Raw genomic sequence first — 24,542 nt, 5'->3', positions numbered from 1 at the left:
TATAAGGAGGGTTTGACCACAACTCACATGATCAATTCTTCTACAATCTCTAGCTCAATTTTGTTACGCTGTCTTTTTCCAATTACTATGCTACGACCTTAATATGTTGAATCTACGCTCAAGCAAGCTTCTATGGCAAGAACCGAAACTTCATCAAGCTACAAGTGTTGGAAAAAAAATTAAGTTGTTTATTATTGTTACTGCATAAGAAAATGTAGGGTGTTACACTTCCTTAATTTCTATATTCAACCTCTTTGCCCGAAGGTTCTTCGGGAGAGAATTTAGTAGATTACTCAATCAAAATAGTCCAAGGGATCATGTTCCTTGGAGTAGTAATCGTGGGGCTACAAACCAAATGAATCTTTTTCTTTCCACTTTTTCAACTAAATGTTTTTCTTCTGCTATGCAATTTGGTTTTTGACAAGTTTTTTAAAATCAAAAAAAGAAAAGTTTTAAAAACGAGATTCACCCCTCCTCTCTCTCATTCGTTTCGATCCTACATAAGTTAGTCATTTCCTTAAGGTCTTTGACCTCATTAAGCAAAGTCTTAACTTTAAACTTGTATTTAGCTAGAGCCTTAATCAAATAGTCAATAGTACCATATAATTTTTTATTAATTAGATCTGTTACCTTGTCAGTTGACTCATTTGAGTCGCTAACCTAACTTGAATCTGATGCTGAGTTGTACTCTGACTTTGATTCTGAACTTTAATTTTCTTGGATTGTCGTTAGTACTAACAGGTTGACATGATCTGAGTCTGATTCAAATTATGACGATGACTCATCCCAAGTTGCTTTCAATGACTTCTTCTTCTTTTTCTTTTCAAGTTCTTTTTCTTTCTCCTCTAATAAGGGAATGGTTGGTTCTGAAGTGTCCCTTCTTCTTGCATTTGAAGCATCAAATGTTCACTAGATCCTTGTTAAAGATCTCCTTTTTCATGAATTTTCGAGTGAATTTCTTCCATTGAATCTCCTTTTAACTAAGTGTGCGACTTCTGAAGAAAGATCATCTTCATTAGATGTTGATTTAGGTTCAAATTCTTATTTGGTCTCTTTTTTAGGTTTAACTCTTGGTTTAGATTTACTTATAATCAAAGCTATACTCTTCTCTTTTTAATCAAGATTTGTCTATTCATGAAGTTCAAAATCACAAAAGAATTCATTTAGCTTAATAATAGATAAGTCCTTAGACACTTGTACGCATCAACCATAGATGCCCACACTGTAGTCCTTGGAAAACCTTAAGTGTATACCTAATCAAGTCGCGATTGTCTACTTGTTCTCCAATTCCATGGATACCATTTAGTATCTCTTTAAAGCGGTTATGTAGCTAACTTATTATTTTGTTGGTTGCTATTCGGAAAACCTAGAGGTTCCACTGTACAAAAATTTTGTACAAAGGTTTGAACCTTTTCCTAGCTACCATGTGTTCTTTTAAATTAAATTTTGGATCGCCTACGGAACTTAACACGTTTGATCCAAAACTTAATCTATTTGTTCTTTTAGGTTTTGACTTGGATCTCCTGCGGAACTTAACACGTTCGACCCAAGTCACCTTAAGTTATTAATTCCATTAAATATTAATTTCCATAATTGGTTCCCAGTACTGATGTGGCGAGGCACATGACCTTCTTGGATATGGGAGCAACCACCACCGACTAGACAAAACATTTTATGGAAAGCTAATATTTAATTTCCTAAAATAACTTTAGGTTAACCGAAAAGAACAATCAAATCACAAGGAAAAGAAAAACAAAAGAACACTATATCGAAAACAAATTCGAAACACTAAAATCGTATGCCTCTTGTATTTGGTATTATTTCCAAAAATAACTAGTATGATGCGGAAAGGAAAAATACTAGTTATACCTTTTAGAAAGACCTCTTGATCTTCTATCGTATTCCTCTTCTAACCTCGGACGTTGTGTGGGCAACGATCTTCCGAGATGAGAACCACCAAGCACCTTCTTCTTCCTTGCAAGTTTCGGCCATCAAAACTTCTTCTAGGATGAAGAGGTTCGGCCACCACCACCATGCTCCAAGGGATGCTAGAAACAAAGCTTTCTTTCTCTCCTTCTTCTTCTTCTTCTCTAAACTTGATCCGGCCACCATATGAGTCTCCACAAGAAGGATGAGGTTCGGCCATCAAAGAGAAGAAAGGAGGAGAGGATGGTCGGCCACACCAAGGAAGAAAAAGAGAGAGGAAAAATAATAGAGTTGTTAGCCATGAAGGCACCTCTACCCTCTCTTTTATAATCCTTGGCCTTGGCAAATAAGAAAATTTAAATAAAAATTTCCTTAATTCTTTTGCCATTGATAAGGAAAATTTATTTAATTAAAAATAATTTTTTCCCATCAACAATATGGCCGGCCACTTTAAACCAAGCAAAGGAAATTTAATTCAATCAAGAATTAAAACTTTCCTAATTTGTTTCCGGAAATTTTATAAAAAAATTTCTCTAATAATTTTTCCCTTCATGATGGTCAATAAAAAGGAAATTTTATAAATTAAAATATTTCTTTTAAACATGTGGATAAAAAGAAAGTTATCTTTAAAAATTAAAATCTCTTCCAATCTACAAATAAGGAAAGATATCTAATCTTTTCTTAATCTTTGTAGAAGCTTTATAAAAGAGATATTTAATTTTTAAACTCTCTTTTAAATCATGAACATGATTAAAAGGAAAGTTTTTACCAAAATTAAAATCAACCTTTTAATCTACAAATAAGGAAAGAGATTTAACTCTTCTCTTAATCTTTTGTAGAATCTTATAAAAGGAAAGATTTAAATTTTTAAACTCTCTTTTAAATCATGTTATCCACATAAGAAAAATAAAATTCCTTTTTATTTTAATAGGGCCGGCCACCTAAGCTTGAGTTCAAGCTAGGGCCGGCCACATGAATTCACCCATGAACCAAAACATGGCCGGCCCTAGCTTGGTCTCCAAGCTAGCTTGGCCGGCCCCCTATAGGATGGGTAAGAAGGTGGGTATAGTACTCTATAATTAAGAGGCTATGATAGGGACCGAGAGGAGGAATTGGTTTTGGTCTCCCGATAAAATTAAGCATCCCGTGCCTCGAACACACAACTTAATTTTATCAATAATAATTCATTCCACTAGAGAATTATTATTGAACTACCGCACCAATCCCAAATTACATTTTTGGGCTCCTTCTTATTATGAGTGTGTTAGTCTCCCTGTGTTTAAGATAACAAATGTCCACTAATTAAGTAAGTTACTGACAACTCACTTAATTAATATCTAGCTCCAAGAGTAGTACCACTCAACTTCATCGTCATGTCGAACTAAGTCCACCTACAGAGTTTAACATGACAATCCTTTTGAGCTCCTCTTGGGGACATTCTCAACCTAGTATCTCTAGGACACAGTTTCCTTCTATAATCAACAACACACACTATAAGTGATATCATTTCCTAACTTATCGGGCTTATTGATTCATCGAACTAAATTTCACCCATTGATAAATTAAAGAAATAAATATCAAATATATGTGCTTGTTATTATATTAGGATTAAGAGCACACACTTCCATAATAACTGAGGTCTTTGTTCCTTCATAAAGTCAGTATAAAAGGAATGAACTCAAATGGTCCTACTCAATACACTCTAAGTGTACTAGTGTAATTATATAGTTAAGATAAACTAATACCTAATTACACTACGACCTTCCAATGGTTTGTTCCTTTCCATCTTGGTCGTGAGTTACTGTTTATAATTTATAAGGAACCGATAACATGATCTTCTGTGTATGACACCACACACCATGTTATCTTCAATATAAATTAATTGAGCAACTACATTTATCATAAATGTAGACATTTGACCAATGTGATTCTTATTTCTAGATAAATGTTTATACCAAAAGCTAGGCTTTTAGTATACATCCTAACAATCTCCCACTTATACTAAAAGACTAAGCTGCTATATCTACTGCCATACATCTGATTCCCAACCCTTCAACATGCCCATCAAAAGCTCTTGCCTTAAGGACCTTAGTGAAAGGATCTATAGGTCATCACCTGATGTAATCTAGGCGGCAACAACTTCTCCTCGTTTATACGATTTCTCGTATTGGGTGGTACTTGCGCTCTATTATGTTTACTTGCCTTATAGACTTATGGTTTCTTCGAGTTTGTTACTGCACCAATATTATTACAATAAATTATAATAATTTTTGGACAAACCAGAAATCATATCTAAGTCTATCTTGAGGTTATTGAGTCATTTAGCTTTTATGGCTACCTTAGAGGCTTGCCATATACTAAGCTTCTATGGTGGAATCTAGAAAAAAAAAAACTATGCTTATCACTCTTCCATAGTTATGACTTTACCTCCTAAAGTAAACACAAAACCCCGAGGTTGACTTATTATTGTCCCTATCCGATTGGAAGTCAAAATCCGTGTAACCCACAGGGACCAAATTAACTGCCTTGTAAGCTAGCATATAATCTCTAGCGCTTTTATGGTACTTTAATATATGCTTTACTGCAGTCCAATGTCCTTGTCTAGGGTTACTTTGATATCTGCTAACTATGCCCTTGGCAAAACAGATTTCTGATCTCGTGCATAGCATACATTAGGTTGTCTAACTGCCGAAGCATAAAGAACTGCCTACATGTCCTCAATCTCCTTTGATGTCATCGGAGACATCTCTTTAGATAAAGACACTCCATGCTTAAAAGGTAAGAAACCTTTCGAGGAGTTTTGCATGCTTAAAACGAGCAAGGATTTTCCGATGTATCAAGCTTGGGAAAAGTAAAATATATATTTTTTTCTTTCGATCCCTTATTACTTTGATCTCAAAAATATATACATTCTCCCAAGTCCTTTATATCGAATTATTTGGACAACCATACCCTTACTTCTGACAACATTTTGATATTGTTTCCAACTACCAAAAATGTTATCTACGTATAGTACAAGAAATACCACTACGTTTCCATCACACCTTTTGTATACACAAGACTTATCCGTTTACTCAATAAATCCATAGGTCTGGATTACTTTGATAAACCGGATGTTCCAAGACCTTGAAGCTTTGCCTCAGTCCATAGACTGATTGAGCTTGCACACAAGATGCTCTTAGCCCTTTGCAATGAACCCTTCTGGTTGCTTTATATGGATACTTTCATCAAGACTTCCATTAAGGAATGCTGTCTTGACATCCACTTGCCAAATAGATAAAAGAATCCGGATAGACTTAAGCATGGCTACCAGTGAAAAAGTTTCCTTTTTCATCAAGCCTTGCTTTGAAAGTTACTACCTTCCTTTCTATCCCTCTTTTCCTATTATAGACCTTTTTACACCCAAAGGCTTTTACATCATTTGGTGGTTCTACAAGCTTCCAGATTTTATTAGAATACATATATTCTAATTCTGTTATTCATTACTCTTTGCCAAGATGTTGCATCTTTATCTTGGAGTGCTTCGTCATATGTCCGGAGATCAGGTTCATGTCCTCCAGGGATCGAGTCCAAAAACTCTCCCAAAACATGAATCTTTTTAGGTTGCCTAACAACCCTCCCACTACGACGAGGCACTTTCTGCAATTGTGTATCATTTGTGATACGTGTTGCAGTTCCTTGTGGTATCTCATCTTGTACAGTTGGTACTAGATTAGACATGTCTTTTATTATTTCCTTAAGAACAAATTTTCTTATGGGCATGTGGTTTATTACATAGTCCTTTTCTAAAAATCAGTCATTGATGCTAACAATGACCTTCTGATTTTAAGACTATAAACCTACTTTCATTTCTCTAGGATAACCCACAAACAAGTGAATTCCTGTCCAACTTATCATTGTTTCTCTTCGGCATATATGCTGGATTACCTGAATCCGAATATGCATCGAAATAGGCTTACGCCTATTCAGCAATTCTATATGAGTAGAGAGTTCTAACTTTGGAAGGTACTATATTCACTTACGTTTCCAGAGTATATCCTTAAAATGATTTTGGTAATATTCTAAATAACTCATCAATCTACTTATTTCCATAAGAGTCCTATACCTTCCTTTTTCTACACCATTCTGTTGGGGTGTACCAGGTGCAGTTAGTTGGGATTGAATCCCTACTTTTGATAAGTGACTCCTAAATTCTCCCAAGAGGTACTTGCCACTACTATCTTACCATAGTGACTTTTACTTTAACATTTCTCCGCATCAGCCTTGTACTCTTTGAACTAATCAAAGCACTTAGTCTTGCGGCACATAAAGTAAATGTATTTATATCTCAAATAGTTGTCTATAAAATAGATGAAATATTTGAAACAACCTCTTGCCTGGATAGTCATAGGATCACACAAATCAGAATAAACCAATTCCAACATATCTTTGGCTCCATACCCCTTAGACTTAAAAGCTTCTTGGTTATTTTTCCTTCCAAGTAAGACTCATAGGTTGGAAAGATTTCCAATACTAATGAACCCAATAGTTCATCAGCTACCAATGAATCCTACTCAAGATAATATAACCTAGCCTTAGATGCCAAAGATATAATTGGTTCATTTCTGAAGGTTACTTTCTCTTAAAGTTAGAAGATGTGTTACTAATTTCCATTTGTTGCATCGTGGGAGTTATTGGATTTTTAAATTGCTAACCAACATACCAGAACAGACAACTTCCCTCTTTTTCTTAATAACAACTTTGTTAGTAAAAGAGGCAGAATATCAAGTTCTTTGAATAGTTTAGAAACTGAAAACTAGTTCTTTCTAAACTTGGTACGTAAAGACAATTACTCAAAATCCATGTTTTATTCTTATCAAAGGATAAACATCTCCCACTGCAACAGCTACCATTTTTACAGTAGTGCCCATGTGGACGGTGTTTTAATTTTCATTTAGTTGCCGGGTTTCCTGGAACCCTGCAATGAATTACGGACATGATTAATGGCATCTGTATCTACACTCCAGGTTCTGGTAGATAACACCACTAAACATGTTTCAACTAATGAATTAAATACACCTATATTGTTCTTAGTTCTAAGAAGACAGTCTACCTTAATGTCCAAGTCCTATTTCCAATCATTACAATTGGAACTACTAAGCCTTTTCTATAGTATGACTACTAGGGGATTGACAAATATTTAAATCCTAAGAATCACAAAAATATTTGGTCAAGATCAGCTCCTTAAAATCCCCATGAATTTTGTATGCCGCGATAGTGTGGACGTATACAAAATCAAAGAGGAGATTTTTATTCATTAATTTTATTATCTCGTCAACTTTACTTTATGACGAATAAAATTAATAATTGATCTGTCTTTGATCAAATATTTGGTCAAAAACTTTTGAATTAAAAAAAAATATTGATTCCTCAAACAATATTATTTAAATTCACCAACACCTCAAACACCGTGAATTTTGCATGTCACGTTAGTGTGGACGTATACAAATTCAACATTTGTAAAAGGAGGGTTTTAACCCATTAATTTTATTATCTTGTCAACCTAACTTTTTGACAAATAAAATTAATAGTTGGTATCATTTGGTCACACAAATAATAGCAGTGACTCCGATGGGGAGGATACTATTAGATGTGTCTAAGTGTATACCATTACTTGACACTAAGTCCATTAATAAGATTATGCCCCTTCCATTGGGGAAGATCACACGCTCTTAATTAACTTCCTATAGTCATCCAAAAATGGAAGTCTGTTCTAGTGATCCACAAACAAGCTCATCCGTTATGGAGGAAGGCACTCAGAGCCAACGCGCAAGCTTGTTTGCATCACTTACAAACCAGTAATGGAGACCATGGGATTTACTTAAAAATCACTCTCCCACTTAGTTATTTATAAATAAGAAATTTTAACTATGCTAGCCTACTAAATATGTAAACTAACATGCACACACAGCACAATATAAAAGCAATAAATAGAAAATCTAATTTTCAACTATTATGGCTTTTATCTCTTATTGTCCTCCGTGTGTTGTCATCCCAAGTTGCTGCCATATTTGGCCACTGCCACCGGGTCTAGCTGTCGCATCCATCTTGCTCCTAGTTCCGCTGGGCCTCTGGTCCTTAGAAGGTTCCACGCTTTGCAAGATTCGATCCGCGACATAAATAGAATTTTACATTTTGATCCTATATTCCTCGAAGGAATGTACATGTAAACTAGATCGAACATAAAATAAAATTTACATCCATCGATCCTATATTCCATAAAAGGAATGTACATGTGACTAGATCAAAAATAAAATCCTAATAAAACTAAATACAGCTCCTGCTGTATTTTATAATACAATCATGCACACACAATAAAATGCCCTTGACATGTCCAAGGGTCCAATCACACACATAATAACTATAAGCCATAATAGTTGGATCCTGCATCCACAAAGTTAGCACATCCTACTATTAACCTGCCTAAATTATGTATGACATGTGCATAATTAAACTAATACCAAATACACAGAGGCAAAACCCTAGCTAAGATACCAATTGTTGGTTGCTACTCGAAAAACCTAGAGGTTCCACTGTACAAAAATTTTGTACAAAGGTCTGAACCTTTTCCTAGCTTCCATGTGTTCTTTTAAATTAAATTTTGGATCGCCTGCGGAACTTAACACGTTTGATCCAAAACTTAATCTATTTGTTCTTTTAGGTTTTGACTTGGATCTCCTGCGGAACTTAACACGTTCGACCAAAGTCACCTTAAGTTATTAATTCCATTAAATATTAATTTCCATAATTGGTTCTCAGTACTGATGTGGCGAGGCACATGACCTTCTTGGATATGGGAGCAACCACCACCGACTAGACAAAACATTTTATGGAAAGCTAATATTTAATTTCCTAAAATAACTTTAGGTTAACCGAAAAGAACAATCAAATCACAAGGAAAAGAAAAACAAAAGAACACTATATCGAAAACAAATTCGAAACACTAAAATCGTATGCCTCTTGTATTTGGTATTATTTCCAAAAATAACTAGTATGATGCGGAAAGGAAAAATACTAGTTATACCTTTTAGAAAGACCTCTTGATCTTCTATCGTATTCCTCTTCTAACCTCGGACGTTGTGTGGGCAACGATCTTCCGAGATGAGAACCACCAAGCACCTTCTTCTTCCTTGCAAGTTTCGGCCATCAAAACTTCTTCTAGGATGAAGAGGTTCGGCCACCACCACCATGCTCCAAGGGATGCTAGAAACAAAGCTTTCTTTCTCTCCTTCTTCTTCTTCTTCTCTAAACTTGATCCGGCCACCATATGAGTCTCCACAAGAAGGATGAGGTTCGACCATCAAAGAGAAGAAAGGAGGAGAGGATGGCCGGCCACACCAAGGAAGAAAAAGAGAGAGGAAAAATAATAGAGTTGTTAGCCATGAAGGCACCTCTACCCTCTCTTTTATAATCCTTGGCCTTGGCAAATAAGGAAATTTAAATAAAAATTTCCTTAATTCTTTTGCCATTGATAAGGAAAATTTATTTAATTTAAAATAATTTTTTCTCATCAACAATGTGGTCGGCCACTTTAAACCAAGCAAAGGAAATTTAATTCAATCAAGAATTAAAACTTTCCTAATTTGTTTCCGGAAATTTTATAAAAAATTTCTCTAATAATTTTTCCCTTCATGATGGTCAATAAAAAGGAAATTTTATAAATTAAAATATTTCTTTTAAACATGTGGATAAAAAGAAAGTTATCTTTAAAAATTAAAATCTCTTCCAATCTACAAATAAGGAAAGATATCTAATCTTTTCTTAATCTTTGTAGAAGCTTTATAAAAGAGATATTTAATTTTTAAACTCTCTTTTAAATCATGAACATGATTAAAAGGAAAGTTTTTACCAAAATTAAAATCAACCTTTTAATCTACAAATAAGGAAAGAGATTTAACTCTTCTCTTAATCTTTTGTAGAATCTTATAAAAGGAAAGATTTAAATTTTTAAACTCTCTTTTAAATCATGTTATCCACATAAGAAAAATAAAATTCCTTTTTATTTTAATAGGGTCGGTCACCTAAGCTTGAGTTCAAGCTAGGGTCGGCCACATGAATTCACCCATGAACCAAAACATGGTCGGCCCTAGCTTGGTCTCCAAGCTAGCTTGGCCGGCCCCCTATAGGATGGGTAAGAAGGTGGGTATAGTACTCTATAATTAAGAGGCTATGATAGGGACCGAGAGGAGGAATTGGTTTTGGTCTCCCGATAAAATTAAGCATCCCGTGTTCGCCCCGAACACACAACTTAATTTTATCAATAATAATTCATTCCACTAGAGAATTATTATTGAACTACCGCACCAATCCCAAATTACATTTTTGAGCTCCTTCTTATTATGAGTGTGTTAGTCTCCCTGTGTTTAAGATAACAAATGTCCACTAATTAAGTAAGTTACTGACAACTCACTTAATTAATATCTAGCTCCAAGAGTAGTATCACTCAACTTCATCGTCATGTCGAACTAAGTCCACCTACAGGGTTTAACATGACAATCCTTTTAAGCTCCTCTTGGGGACATTCTCAACCTAGTATCTCTAGGACACAGTTTCCTTCTATAATCAACAACACACACTATAAGTGATATCATTTCCTAACTTATCGGGCTTGTTGATTCATCGAACTAAATCTCACCCATTGATAAATTAAAGAAATAAATATCAAATATATGTGCTTGTTATTATATTAGGATTAAGAGCACACACTTCCATAATAACTGAGGTCTTTATTCCTTTATAAAGTCAGTATAAAAGGAATGAACTCAAATGGTCCTACTCAATACACTCTAAGTGTACTAGTGTAATTATATAGTTAAGATAAACTAATACCTAATTACACTACGACCTTCCAATGGTTTGTTCCTTTTCATCTTGGTCGTGAGCTACTGTTTATAATTTATAAGGAACCGATAACATGATCTTCTGTGTATGACACCACACACCATGTTATCTTCAATATAAATTAATTGAGCAACTACATTTATCATAAATGTAGACATTTGACCAATGTGATTCTTATTTCTAGATAAATGTTTATACCAAAAGCTAGGCTTTTAGTATACATCCTAACATATTTTACCCTCTTTCATTTGAATATTTTGAATCTAGCCTAGTAATAGATCCTTTTTAGTAGTCCTTGTGTCAGCTAAACCTTCATGTAATTTAATTAGTTTCTCCTAGAGTTTGTTAGCGTCATTGAACTGACCGACTTTGGTCAGCTGTTCTTGTGTTAGCTTGCACTGCAATGTAGTTGTGGCTCTACCATTAACTTTAGACTTTTTCTTATCATCGCTTACCCAGTTTTCAAACAGAACTAGAGTGCCATCTAGAGTTCTAGGTAGTTTAAAACTCATTTTGATGATAAGATACTTTTCTATATCATTCATTAGATTACTTCCATTATATTTTTCCAATATGCAAAATTATTGCCATTAAAAAGCAGCAGGAGGGTTGTGTTGAAACCTTCCTACAAAGATATATATTAAGAGTAAATTTGTTCAAATTGTATTAAAACTTAGGATAAAATATGAGTTTGGTTTGGGTATGATTGTAATGAGGATTAGGATTTGGATTGGGGTGTGGCCTAGACTCGGATTATTAATCAATTAATTGTTTATCCCTGATTTTGAGTGCAAAGTTCGTCCTAGGTTACATTTAGGTTATATTTTGGGAGAATTTAGCAAGAATTTCAAAAATTAGCTTCCAGTTCGTAGCGAGACACACAGTGTTCTTAAATATTGGAGTAATAGCCACTTCCTAGACAAAACATTTTCAAGAATCAGAGCTAAATCAACTTTAATACAATGTCTTGGTCTAACTTATTTAGAGTGAAATGAGATAACTTCTGTTAGTTCCACTTGACTAGAAGCACCAATTAGGAAAACCAAGCCTAGACATGTAACTCTCCAATCTTTCCTAGTTTCTATGAGCAGATAGTAACTGAATAAATCAGAGTTACCATGATAGGAATAACAAATTAACTTAGATTGATTAAATCAAGTAAGACTAAAGTAAAAAAAAATAATATCTAATAGTTTAAGCATGCAAACTAATCAACCAAGCTAGAATTCTAGACACGCATCAGTTTAAAAAATTAATTCTTATTTCTAATTTCTAATTTCTAATTTCTCCTAAGTGGAGAAACCTTATAGAAAAGAATCTAAAAAGTTAAGCACAATAAAATATACTAAGATAACGCTAAAACAAAGGAAAATATTACTCTAGGTGTTGCCGAAAGAAATAAAGTGCAAGTCGCAGAGTGTCATAACACGGAAGGCGAAAGAGCACCCAGAGCATGAGAACAAGAGTGAATTATTTGTAGATGAGATGCCTTGAAAATATGCCTCAAAACTCCTTATATAGTACTATCCTAGTCAACTAGGAGCCTCCTGGTCACCTATGTAGGTGCTGATGTGGTTACAACTTCTATCTGGTAGATAACATTAACTTTGACTTCTCGATTGACTTTCAAATTTCATCGTGACCCAACTAGCTAGGGTTGCCGATAACTTCATCTTTTCGGTCGCTTGGAAGTCGCTCGAGTCGTCGATACAGTGGTTACACGTAATGAGTATGATATAGAATATAAAGTTACTCGCACTTACTTGACTAGATTTGACTCGTCTAGTTTGGTTTTACCAAACAATCAATTTCCAGCTAATTCCATACACTTAGACTGTTGGACACAAACAATCTGTAGCCGGAGATATACGAGGTATTAGCTGAATTTAAATACTCAAATTAAATTCAACTTACAATTGAGATGACCTGAGCTGATAATCTCAGGTTGCCAGGGGCTGGTTTCTGCCAAGTGATGAAGGCAGTCTGCACTGTGTTGGTCGGGCGGGCGTAACAGATCAGAAAGGTCGACCGAGCAGTAAGGCCGACCGGGCAAAGTATTCGTCAGATCAAAGAGGCAGGTCGGGCAGACCGCGAGGCAGGTTGGGCAGAGCAGACCGGCCGAGAGAGAGGCAGACAGATCGGGAAGACAGGTCTGTCAGGAGGCAGACCGACAGAGCGAGAGTTAAACCTATCGAAGCAGACAGGCCGGGAAGGCAGGTCTGTCAGGAGGCAGACCGGGTAGTAGACATGCCAGGCGGGAGATCAGTCGAAGCAAATAGGTCGAGTGGGCTGTAAGAGAGATCGACCGGGTCGAGCAAACAGGGCGGGCGACAGATCAATCGAAGTAGACAGGTCGAGCGGGATGTCAGAGAGGTCGACCGGGTCAAGCAGACAGGCCGAGCGCGGGCTGGCCGATCGGGCGAAGCAGACAGGCTGGGCGCAGACTGGCCGATCGGGCGAAGCAGACAGGTCGGGAAGGCAAAAGACTGGCAGACCGAGTGAGCTGACAGACCAAGCGAGAATCTCGAGCGGGCAGAGAAATCGGTCGGGCGGACAAAGAGACCGACCGGGCGAGCTGACCGAGGCCTGCGAGGCGCAGTTTCCTTGAAACAGATTCGCTCACCTCTGGCTGTGCTTCGAGGCTTACAAGGGACGTATGTTTCCTAGGATACAACGGTCGACCGTGAATCCGACCAAGCACTAGTGGTCACGGCGAGCTGAGTGGTACACGAATACTATCGCGACACTTTGCCGAGCAAGAGTTGCATGACAGATGAGGGGAATGAGGAGGAGAGCTTCTACTTTCTTCGCTGTGTGTTTGTATATCTGCCTACAATCGCAGTCTCCTTATATAGGAGCTCAGATCAAAGGCAGCGTTAATGACCTTAATGGTCATTATTAAACAACCAACGTGGTAAAATGTTGGTTGTTCCACTTGGGAAATTTTTTGCCTCGACCGGTCCGACATTCGCGTGCGCAGGTCGCGCTCGCACACGAGTCAACTTGGTTCAGTACAAATCCAGGCCCTGGATTTACACCCCCCTGCGCACCCACGCGTGAGAGAGAGCCTCTCCCCATGCATTTGTTCACAATCTCAATGTATGTGAATCAATATAAACCAACAAAAGTACCTTGAAACTCCCAATGTGGGACTAAAGTCTCATTCACAATGGAGTTTCTTCTCTTCCACCTCTTTCTCCATTTACACTTATTCAATAATCCCCCACATGAATGGAGATAGGGTAAGTGATAGCATTCAGCAATTGAGTCAAGTATATGATTGGTAGGTTTTACCCTTTGAACCTTCCCTTGTGAAGATTTAGTTGCTTACTGGCTGATAGTAGACACGATGTCCTTGAACTATACTGCCGTCTGTGTAAGCAGTGACAAATCTCACCCAAGACTCTCCCTGATATAACTCAGTTCTCATGAGTGTGTTCGTTCTTGGCCATGAACACGCCTGATTATGTGAGAAGCTCTAAGAATTGTGCCTCCAATTCTCTTCGAAGCGACCCCACTTCTTTCTCACATAGGTGATCCATCAAGAGTTGTCATCTACTCTTCTTGATCATTAAAAATCCATCGGCTTACCCTGGTCTAGTTACTGTTTCATTGGGCTATCCCCCTACAGTGTGTCTAGTCAGTGCAGATTAGTTGTCCCTTTGAACCTAGTTCTTAGTATCTCCAGTCAGCATAGGTTGGGCGTCCTCTGCACTGATCGCTGATAACGACATCAAGCTCATTCCTCTTGATGAGCTTGCAACTAACTCTCGATTTAACCCCTTAGTTAGCGGATCCGCTAGGTTATCTTTTGACTTCACATAGTCAACAGTGATAACTCCCATTAAGAGTAGTTGTCTAATGGTATTATGTCTACGACGTATATGTCTAGACTTACCATTATACAGATGACTTTGTGCCCGACCGATTGCTGATTGACTATCGTAATGTATGCAAATTACCGGCACTGGTTTCGGCCATCGTGGAATATCTTCTAAGAATTGTCGTAGTCATTCAGCCTCCTCACCACATTTGTCAAGAGCTACAAACTCAGATTCCATCGTGGATCTGGTTATTACGGTTTGCTTAGAAGATTTCCAGGAAATGACTGTACCTGCTAGAGTGAAGACATATCCACTCGTAGACTTAGAGTCTTTTATCATATATCCAACTCGCATCGCTGTTTCCTTCGATCACAACAGGATATCTTGTACCTCAAGTACCTCAGTACTCTTGTTATCCCTTTCCAGTGCTCAACACCAAGATTACTCGTGTATCTACTCAGTTTGCTTACTGCGTAGACCAAGTCTGGTCGTGTACAACTCATCAAGTACATCAGACTTCCAATTACTCGAGAGTACTCTATCTGAGAGATACTTTCACCTCGATTTTTCGATAGATATTGACTCGTATCTATCAACGTTCGTGCCAACGCATTATCATCCTTGGTGAGTTTCTCAAAAATCTTGTCCACATAATGGGACTGACTAAGAACAAGTCCTTCTGTCGTTCTAAGAATTTTGATTCCTAGAATCACATCAGCTAGACGCATGTCTTTCATGTCAAATCTTGAGTTCAACATGTTTTTAGTGGATTTAATTATCTTATCATTACTCCTAATGATAAGTATGTTATCTACATAGAGGCACAAGATGACATAGTCACTCTCTGTGGCTCTCATGTAGACACATTTATCACATTCATTGATCTTGAATCCACATTCCTTTATGGCATTATCAAATTTCTCATGTCATTAATTTGGTGCTTGTTTCAAGCCATATAATGACTTCACTAGTCTACAAACCTTGTTTTCCTGTCCTGACACAAAAAAACCCCTCAGGTTGCACCATGTAGATTTCCTCTTCTAAATCTCCGTTTAGAAAGGTGGTCTTTACATCCATCTCATGTATTTCGAGATTCCATAGAGCGGCAATAGCCAACAATACTCTAATGGAAGTTATTCTCGACACCGGAGAATACGTATCAAAGTAATCGAGGTCTTGTCGTTGTCGGTATCCTTTGATTACCAATCTGGCCTTATACTTATCGATCGTGCCATCTGACTTCATTTTCTTCTTGAAAATCCACTTGCAACCTAGTGGTTTACTTCCTGGAGGAAGATCCACAAGTTCCCAAGTGTGATTTTGCAAGATAGATTCTATCTCAGATGTAATTGTCTCTTTCCAGTGAGGTCCGTCAGAAGAGCCTATAGCCTCTGAGTAACTTCGGGGCTCACTCTCCAACATGAAAGTGATAAAATATGATCCATAGGATTTTTCTACCCGAGCTCTTTTGCTCCGTCTAGGCTCAACCTCCACGGGTTCCTCGTCATCATCATCTTCTTCTTCGCCTTGTGTTTTGGTTGCCTGTTTTAAGGAGCTAGCATCCTCCCGGGTCTTATACGGAAACACATGCTCGAAGAACAAGGCATTTCTCAATTCGATTATCGAGTTCTTGTGTATCTCCGGTATGTGTGACTCATACACACAAAATCTATATGCACTGCTGTTTTGTGCATATCCAATAAATATGTAATCAACAGTCTTTAGTCCTATCTTAATCCTTTTCGAATCAAGCACCAACACTTTGGCAAGACACCCCCACATTCGTAAATATTTATCGGACGACTATCTTCCATTCCATAACTCATAAGGGCTCTTATCTATTTTCTTTCAGGACACCTTATTTAAAAGGTAATTAGCTGTTAACACAGCTTCCCCGCACATGGACTCTGGTAATCCAGAGCTCAATAGAAGAGTATTCATCATCTCCTTTAGAGTTCGATTCTTTCGCTCAGCAACTCCGTTTTGCTGAGGAGTATAAGGAGCTGTTATTTCGTGTCTGATCCCATGTTCAGCACACAACTCAGCAAACGGTGACACATATTCACCGCCTCGGTCACTTCGAACCACCTTAATTTTCCTATTAAGTTGATTTTCAACCTCATTCTTATAGAGAGCAAATTTCTCTATAGCTTCATTCTTACTTTTGAGAAGATACACATAACAATATTTTGTGTTATCATCTACAAAAGTGATGAAGTATTTATTACCATCACTTGTTGGTGTACCTTTTAGGTCGTACACATCAGTGTGGATTAGGTTAAGTGGTTCATTACTTCTTTCAATAGGTTGAAAGGATGACCTTGTCATTTTCGCTTCAACACAAATCTCACACTTGTGTTTCGGGTCAAGGTGGAATGTAGGTATGCTTTGCATATTAATTAATCTACGCAATACATCGTAGTTAACATGTCCTAGTCTACCGTGCCACAAACACGAAGACTTAAGCATATAAGTGGAAGAGCATTCAGTTTTATTTATCTTAGGCCTAATCGCCATTACATTGAGCTTAAACAACTCATCAGATATATAGCCCCTTCCTACAAACACTCCATTCTTGGACAATACAACTCCGTCCGACTCAAAGACAATGCGAAAGCCATGCTTGCTTAACAGTGATCCGGACACTAGATTCTTTCGAATCTTCGGAACATACAAAACATTGTTCAGAGTGAGATCCTTGCTCGAGGTCATCTTCAGCACCATTTTTCCTTGGCCCATGATGTCCGAGGTTGCTGAGTTCCCCATGAACAGTTTGTCTCCAGTGACTTCCTCGAAGTTGTGGAGTAGTTCCTTATTACAGTACACATGTCTGGTGGATCCAGTATTGATCCACCATTGCCGCGGGTTTGAACCGATCAGGTTTAACTCAGAGACCACACCGCAGAGGTCGTCCATTTCTAGTCCCTCTTTCAGGTTGACCTCTTGCTTCTTCTTCGGCTTTCTGCACTCCAAAGATTTGTGACCCACTTTGTCACAGTTGAAGCACTTCCCAGAGAACTTCTTCTTGCTGATGCCTCCTCTGGGTCCATTTCGAGCTTTGACCGTGCTCGACCACGTTGGCTTTCACAGTAGCCTGATAGAACAGTTTCCTCTCTGAACTCTTGTTGTCTTCTTTGATGCGAAGTCGAACAATGAGTTCCCCCACATTCATCTCCTTCCGCTTGTGCTTCAGGTAGTTCTTGAAGTCCTTCCAGTCAGGAGGCAGCTTCTCAATGATAGCAGCCACCTGGAAGGTTTCACTCAGAACCATCCCTTCTGAGTGGATCTCGTGCAAGATCACCTGAAGCTCCTGGACTTGGCTGATCACTGTCTTGGAGTCAACCATCTTGTAGTCCAGGAATCGGCCCACGATGAACTTCTTTGCCCCTGCATCCTCCGTCTTGTATTTCTTGTCCAGGGACTCCCACAGCTCCTTAGCCATTCTCTTCATGCTATACATAGCGTACAGCGAGTTGGCAAGGCAGTTAAGGATGTAGTTTCGGCAAAGGAACTCAGAATGAGTCCATGCCTCCACTGTACTTATGGTCTGCGCATCAGCATCCTCAGCTCGCTTGGGAGGGTCCTCGGTCAAGAATCGAGCCAGGTTGAGCGTGGTCAGGTAGAAGAGCATCTTCTGCTGCCACCTCTTGAAGTTCAGTCCAATGAACTTCTCTGGCTTTTCCCCGTGGTTGATTGGCACAGTTCCAATCGGGGCGGAGGGGCCTGCACGTGTTGAGTCTGTTGCACCTCAACATTCCGTTCCGTGGCCATCTCAACAGAGTCGAGTCTGTTTCAAGATTGTTGGACACAAACAATCTGTAGCCGGAGATATACGGGGTATTAGCTGAATTTAAATACTCCAATTAAATTCAACTTACAATTGAGATGACCTGAGCTAATAATCTCATGCTGCTAGCAGGGGTTGGTTTCTGCCAAGTGATGAAGGCAGTCTGCACTGTGTTGACCGGGAAGGCGTAGCAGATCAGAAAAGTCGACCGAGCAGTAAGGCCGACCGGACAAAGTATTCGTCAGATTAGAGAGGCAGGTTGGGCAGACCGCGAGGCAGGTTGGGCAGAGCAGATCGGCCGAGAGAGAGGCAGACAGGTCTGTCAGGAGGTAGACCAGCAGAGCGAGAGGCAGACCTGTCGAAGCAAACAGGTCGGGAAGACAGGTCTGTCAGGAGGCAGATCGGGCAGTAGGTCGGGCAGCAGACAGGCCGGGCAGGAGATCAGTCGAATCAAACAGGTCGAGCGGGTTGTCAGAGAGATCGACCGAGTCGAGCAGACAGGCCGGGCGGCAGATCAGTCGAAGCAGACAGGTCGAGCGGGATGTCAGAGGGGTCGACCGGGTCGAGCAGACAGGCCGAGTGCGGGTTGGCCGATCGGGCGAAGCAGACAGGCCGGGCGTAGACTGGCCGATCGGGCGAAGCAGACAGGTCGGGCTGGCAAAAGACTGGCCGACCGGGCGAGCTAACAGACTAGGCGAGAATCCCGAGCGGGCAGAGAAATCGGTCGGGCGGACAAAGAGACCGACCGGGAGAGCTGATCGAGGCCTACGAGGCGCGGTTTCCTTGAAACAGATTCGCCCACCTCTGGCTGTGCTTCGAGGCTTACAAGGGATGTATGTTTCCCAGGATCCAATGACCGACCGTGAATTCAACCAAGCACTGGTGGTCACGGCGAGCTGAGTGGTACACGAATGCTATCGCGACACTTTGCCGAGCAGGAGTTGCACGACAGAGGAGGGGAATGAGGAGGAGAGCTTCTACTTTCTTCGCTGTGTGTCTATATATCTGCCTACGATCGCAAGCAGCGTTAATGACCTTAATGGTCATTATTAGTCGAGCAGTGAAACGATCACCGTTTCACTCATTATTATTCGGCCGGTTTTATTTTGCATTAATCTCGAATTTAATGCATACGTTTCACAACAGCAAAAAGATCCGCAAGTCGCGCTCGCACACAAGTCAACTTGGTTTAGTGCAAATCTAGGAATTTGTCTGTCAAATCTTAATCACTTGGACTTGGTTCACATAGCCTCCGGCTAGGAATTTTATTTGCCAAGTGTTAATCACTTGAACTTGCTTTACCTAGCCTCTAGTTAGGAATTTTGTCTGTCAAACTTAATTAATTGGACTTGATTCACCTAACCTTCAGTTAGGAATTTTATCCGCTTGGTCTCCAATCAAGACTTAGCTTATGCTTGATTTCCAACTAGGGTTTTAGATGCCTAGATCCATTAGGACTTGATCACTACCTGCTTTACAACCAGGACTTTAACATATGTCAAGTATCCTGCACATGTAAACTTGATACAACTGGTTAAATCACAACTAACCTAACTTTAGTCATATATCAAACTCTGCGTTAAATGTTGTACATCTAGCACCAATAATAATTAGTGTAAAGATTTTGCCTTTACACGCTTGATATAAGCAAGAATATTAATAACGTCTAATATAAACAGTTCAACTTTTACTCCATTAAGTGAAGTTGACTATATAAATCCTCTTAAGCTATCGATCTTTATTATATCCTTATTTATATTTAAATAAAATTTATTTTATCATGATCTCTTTTTCTTGACTAATGTGGTCTCACATAGCCTAACTAAGACATTTATTAGTTATGTAAATATATTTTCATACCATCTTCAATTTTTCTTTAGCTTAAAACATTATATCATTATGTCAAGTGATTTTACACCAAGCACATCAAAATCAATCCAACTCACATATACATTAACAATCTCCAACTAAAATATTAGATTAATAATCTTCTTCTTAAATCAAACTTCCTAAAGATCGATTGCACTAATTATATATACTTTCAAGAAAATCTAAATTCACAATTATATCAACTAATATTAATTAATTTTGCACCATATATATCACATGCCATCAACGGAAATTATAATTGCCATAATTTATCTTACAAAGATAAGCGATTATGACAATTGCGTAAGTATTATAATCTCTGTGATCATTATAATTTTAATAATGTCCACCATTAATTCGTAGAATCAATTAATATGGCTATAAACATTAATCAATAGAATTGATTGTAATCAACAAGTAATAAATATATATTAAAATAGATCAAAATTTTTAATTTGATTTTTCAATAGCCTTCAATATCCCTCTTGTTAAACAAAATTAAATTTAAATATCTAATTTCTAATTATATTTTATTTTTTTCTAAAAAAATTAATCTTAATCTATTTTAAGAATTTCTAATGTTCAAAAAATTGTAATAGAAAGAAAGAAATCTTATAAATCTTAAATTGCTATATTTTTTTTTCTTAAAAAGTAATTAATTATACTTACCAGACTAGCACAAGAAGCCATGGATGAATTGAGGGATGGTTACAAAACCAACAAGGGCAAGAAGTGCATGAGGAATCAAAGGAGAGAATAGTGAGCAAAATTTCCCAAGAAGTAAGGCAATATTGGATGATGACTTTGCACACAGCTTTAGACCTTTAATAATTCCCCAAAACATTGAAGAATAGCGCATTGCTAGTTTGCCTACCTTTCACTTGAAGATTCGGTCTGAGAACTCACTAGGCGGTGAGTAGTAGAATAGCGCCAAGCGCAGATAACTCAATGTCGTCTAAATTCTTGAATTGTCTTAGCGAGCATCCACCCTTTGGCAATGCCAAGATGCTAGAAAGGTCAAGCAAGTGTTTCGCTGTAGATAATGTGATGCAAGAGATGAAACCATGAAGAAGACTAGAAGGGTCAAGGAGCAATGTCAATTTGGAAGCTCGGGCTGGATTTCATTCAAAACCCCACAACTAGAGATTTGGACAATTTTGATTTATGAATATCAACGACTAAAATTGTCCTTGGATATGATTCGATAAGAAATGCGAATATAAAAGACTTTCATCTGCAGTCTGCACGAGCCCATCTTGCATTGCGTCACAGATTTGAAATTTGCAAACCTTCAAAACAAATTGTCACATAAAAAAGTGTTGCAGAACACAAAGCACAGGCAACAGGCAGGAGAAGAAGATAGTAAAATACCAAGTTCTTTGGCGTTAACAATGCTTGGACATGCTGCAGGAACCGGAGAGCTCTTGTCCAAGAACTTATCCATGCTGTTTGGATCACCCAAAACCGGGTATCCTTTTATCGTTCCCTGCAAGCAAAAACACATTGGCACAAAGACAATCTCCTACACAACTCTCTGATTTTGTTTTGGTTTAACTGGTCAGCAAAAGTGTAGAATTAAAGGATGTGCTGATCTTACAAGAACATTTAAAGCGGCAAGGGTGGCCATTCCTTCGCGCGTCCACTGCATCAAGAAGAAAGAAAATTAAGTCCTGTCCGGCTGCTCAAATTTCTTGAACTAAGTTTCAATCTATGCAAAATGTGACCTTCGAGGCAGAAGCAATGTGTGGAACAACAACTGCATTTTTCTGCTCAGAAAGACCAGGTTTCATTAATGGTTCATCCTGTGCACAACCGATTCCAATTTAGTTCAGTTGACAACGCCATCAATCTTGAGCCAACTGACCCTTGCATTGCATAATTACCTCAAAAACATCAAGACCAACCCGGAACATAGGGTTTGCTTTCAGATGTTCAACCAAAGCAGCTTCATCAATCACTGGTCCTCGACTTGCATTCACCAGCACTGCTTCCTGCAGTCAGAGCCATTCTAGTTCACTATATTTAATTTCCAGAAAACACAACAGAAGGTTCACCTTCTTCATGATACCCAGTCTCTCTTTGTTTATGAGGTGATATGTAGTCTTGTCCAGCACAGGATGAAGACTTATCTGCAAATTGAACGGACTCAATTAGTTCCACCTTTATGTGTCAAGTGATCATGTATTCAAGATGAAGCACTAATCTACCATGCTGTGTATCATTTGAGCAAGATAAAGCAGAAAATTAGTTAGGGAGTGAACATGGGAAAGAAGGTGAAGATGCATCAATTCTTACTACATCGGCTTCTCTAAGCACATCCTCCATGGTAGCAGCTCTTTTCCATGTAACAGGTTGTTCACCATTTACTTGTAGGAACTGTCCATATGCTGAACACCAAAAGCAAAATGGCAACTTCTTCATAGTCTAATTAAGTTCAAATCATATAAAAAAACAGGTAAAAGGTGATGACAACATGCCTGTCACGAACTTCTCTAGCCTTGTGGCCTGATACAGGTCATAGTATATGAGGTTCATCTTGAAACCCTCAATCTGTCCAAGAAAAACAAATCAAGCCATGCTAAATACATTCATGTTTGCATCACAATGCAATCTGGAAATCTCATCTGACGCTAGCTGGATACATACAAGTGCATGAGATGTAGCTACAAGTTATGGATAAAAGGCACTAAAGAATTACCATCATTCTAGCGTACGCAGACCCGATACGACCAGCTCCAATCACTCCCACTGTCTGCCCTTTCAGTAAGTTTCCAACAAACCTGTGCTAAGCCATATGGTCATGTTAGGCTTCATGTTTCATTTAAAAAAGAAAGACCTGCCTTTACACATTCCTTAAAAAAGCCCTAAACAGTATGAACATATTGAGATTCAAGCTTCATTTAAAAAAGAAAGATTTGAGATTATATACTTGATCAACTCTGAACCTTATGATCATGTAAATATTCAAGTTGCATCTGAGAAAGAAAGATTTCACTTTATAAAGTTCATCAAAGCACACACAGTACCATATGATTATGTTAAGATTCATGTTTCGTATTAAAGGGAAATATTTCAGTATAAACAACTTTTCCAAAGCACTGAAATATCATAAGTATTAACAAGAGCGTACAAATGAGGAAGCCATCCGTCATATAAGCCAGCTCTCATGAACTGATCTGCTTCAACTATTCTTCTGGCAGCTGTTAGTGAAAGCGCAGCAGCCAATTCTGCCGTGGTCTCTGTCAGAACTCCCTACAACATGGAAAAGGACCATTCCCCCATTAGAAATTAGAAATTCTACAAGGAAAATTTTGAATCCCAAACTAACTCCAACTTGACCCTCCTAAAATATCTATACATAATCATCATCTGAAAACTCACAGGGGTGTTCCCAACAGCAACTCCGTATTTGTTAGCGGCACTGACATCGACATTATTGTACCCAACAGCCATGTTACTGAAAGAGGTTCCTCCGGCTCTCTTCAGTGCAGAGAACAACACCTCACCCCAGTCCTCCGTTAACTGCATGTGGCACACCAAGGTTATCCCAATCGATGAAGCAGCAAAAAGATAATTGCATAGCACAATATACTGGCCTGTCCAATTACTCCGTCGCACCGATCCCCGATCAGAGTAAGAATGTCATCCACCGATAGTATAGTTTTCTCCTCGGTGCATATCTATTAAGACGAAGAGTGAGGATAGATAAAGTTGCGCGGATCAAGATACAGAGGCAGAGATATATCAAAGTACCTCGACGCGGCAGTCTTGGTCAGTCAAGAGACGAATCCACCGATCTCCGGGCATGGATTTGGTACTCACAACTCGGTACTTCCCGCTAGGGTTCCACACTTGGATCGATATTGGCTTCGCCATTTTTGAGTTTGGACGGAGCTGCAGTGGGGTTGTTTCCTCTAGGGATAAGAGCTTTTGAAGACGGCAACCATCTCTTATCCTGTTTCGAGTATTTTATTTTATTTTATTTTTCTTTTTTGATTTTGTATTTATTTTTGCTTGGAGCATATTGATCCATGCCCTTTTGAGATAATAGAATATAGAGAAGAAGACGGTTTTCTAACAGCATTATCCAAATTTCTGCTCAAAATATTCTTTAGTTTTTATCAACTTCGATCAAGTTAGAGTAGCTTTATATAAAACAGTATGATCTTAAAATTAAATGATACTTTTTTATTAATATATATTTTTTATTTCCTTAGTTTTCTTTTTTTTCCTCTTCTAATTAATTACTCCAAACA

The 24,542-nt window shown here is 38.3% G+C and overlaps 1 protein-coding gene across 1 annotated transcript; it reads right to left on the bottom strand.

The window, feature by feature from the left end:
* Nucleotides 1-21,380: 21,380 nt before the first annotated feature.
* LOC122024876 (glycerate dehydrogenase HPR, peroxisomal-like) lies at nucleotides 21,381-24,229 on the bottom strand. Its single transcript, XM_042583595.1, has 13 exons — nucleotides 24,040-24,229; nucleotides 23,883-23,966; nucleotides 23,668-23,808; nucleotides 23,417-23,538; nucleotides 22,985-23,066; nucleotides 22,764-22,836; nucleotides 22,582-22,673; nucleotides 22,341-22,415; nucleotides 22,170-22,277; nucleotides 22,011-22,088; nucleotides 21,884-21,928; nucleotides 21,658-21,772; nucleotides 21,381-21,575 (listed from the first exon to the last, which is right to left on the bottom strand). Exons 1-13 carry the CDS (start codon nucleotides 24,160-24,162, stop codon nucleotides 21,553-21,555), a joined length of 1,161 nt encoding a protein of 386 aa, XP_042439529.1. The 5' UTR covers nucleotides 24,163-24,229; the 3' UTR covers nucleotides 21,381-21,552.
* Nucleotides 24,230-24,542: the final 313 nt, after the last annotated feature.

This window comes from Zingiber officinale, chromosome 9B (genome assembly GCF_018446385.1).
Source record: "Zingiber officinale cultivar Zhangliang chromosome 9B, Zo_v1.1, whole genome shotgun sequence".
In the NCBI taxonomy this organism is placed as follows: Eukaryota; Viridiplantae; Streptophyta; class Magnoliopsida; order Zingiberales; family Zingiberaceae; genus Zingiber; species Zingiber officinale.
This window is presented reverse-complemented; position numbering and strand designations above follow the sequence as displayed.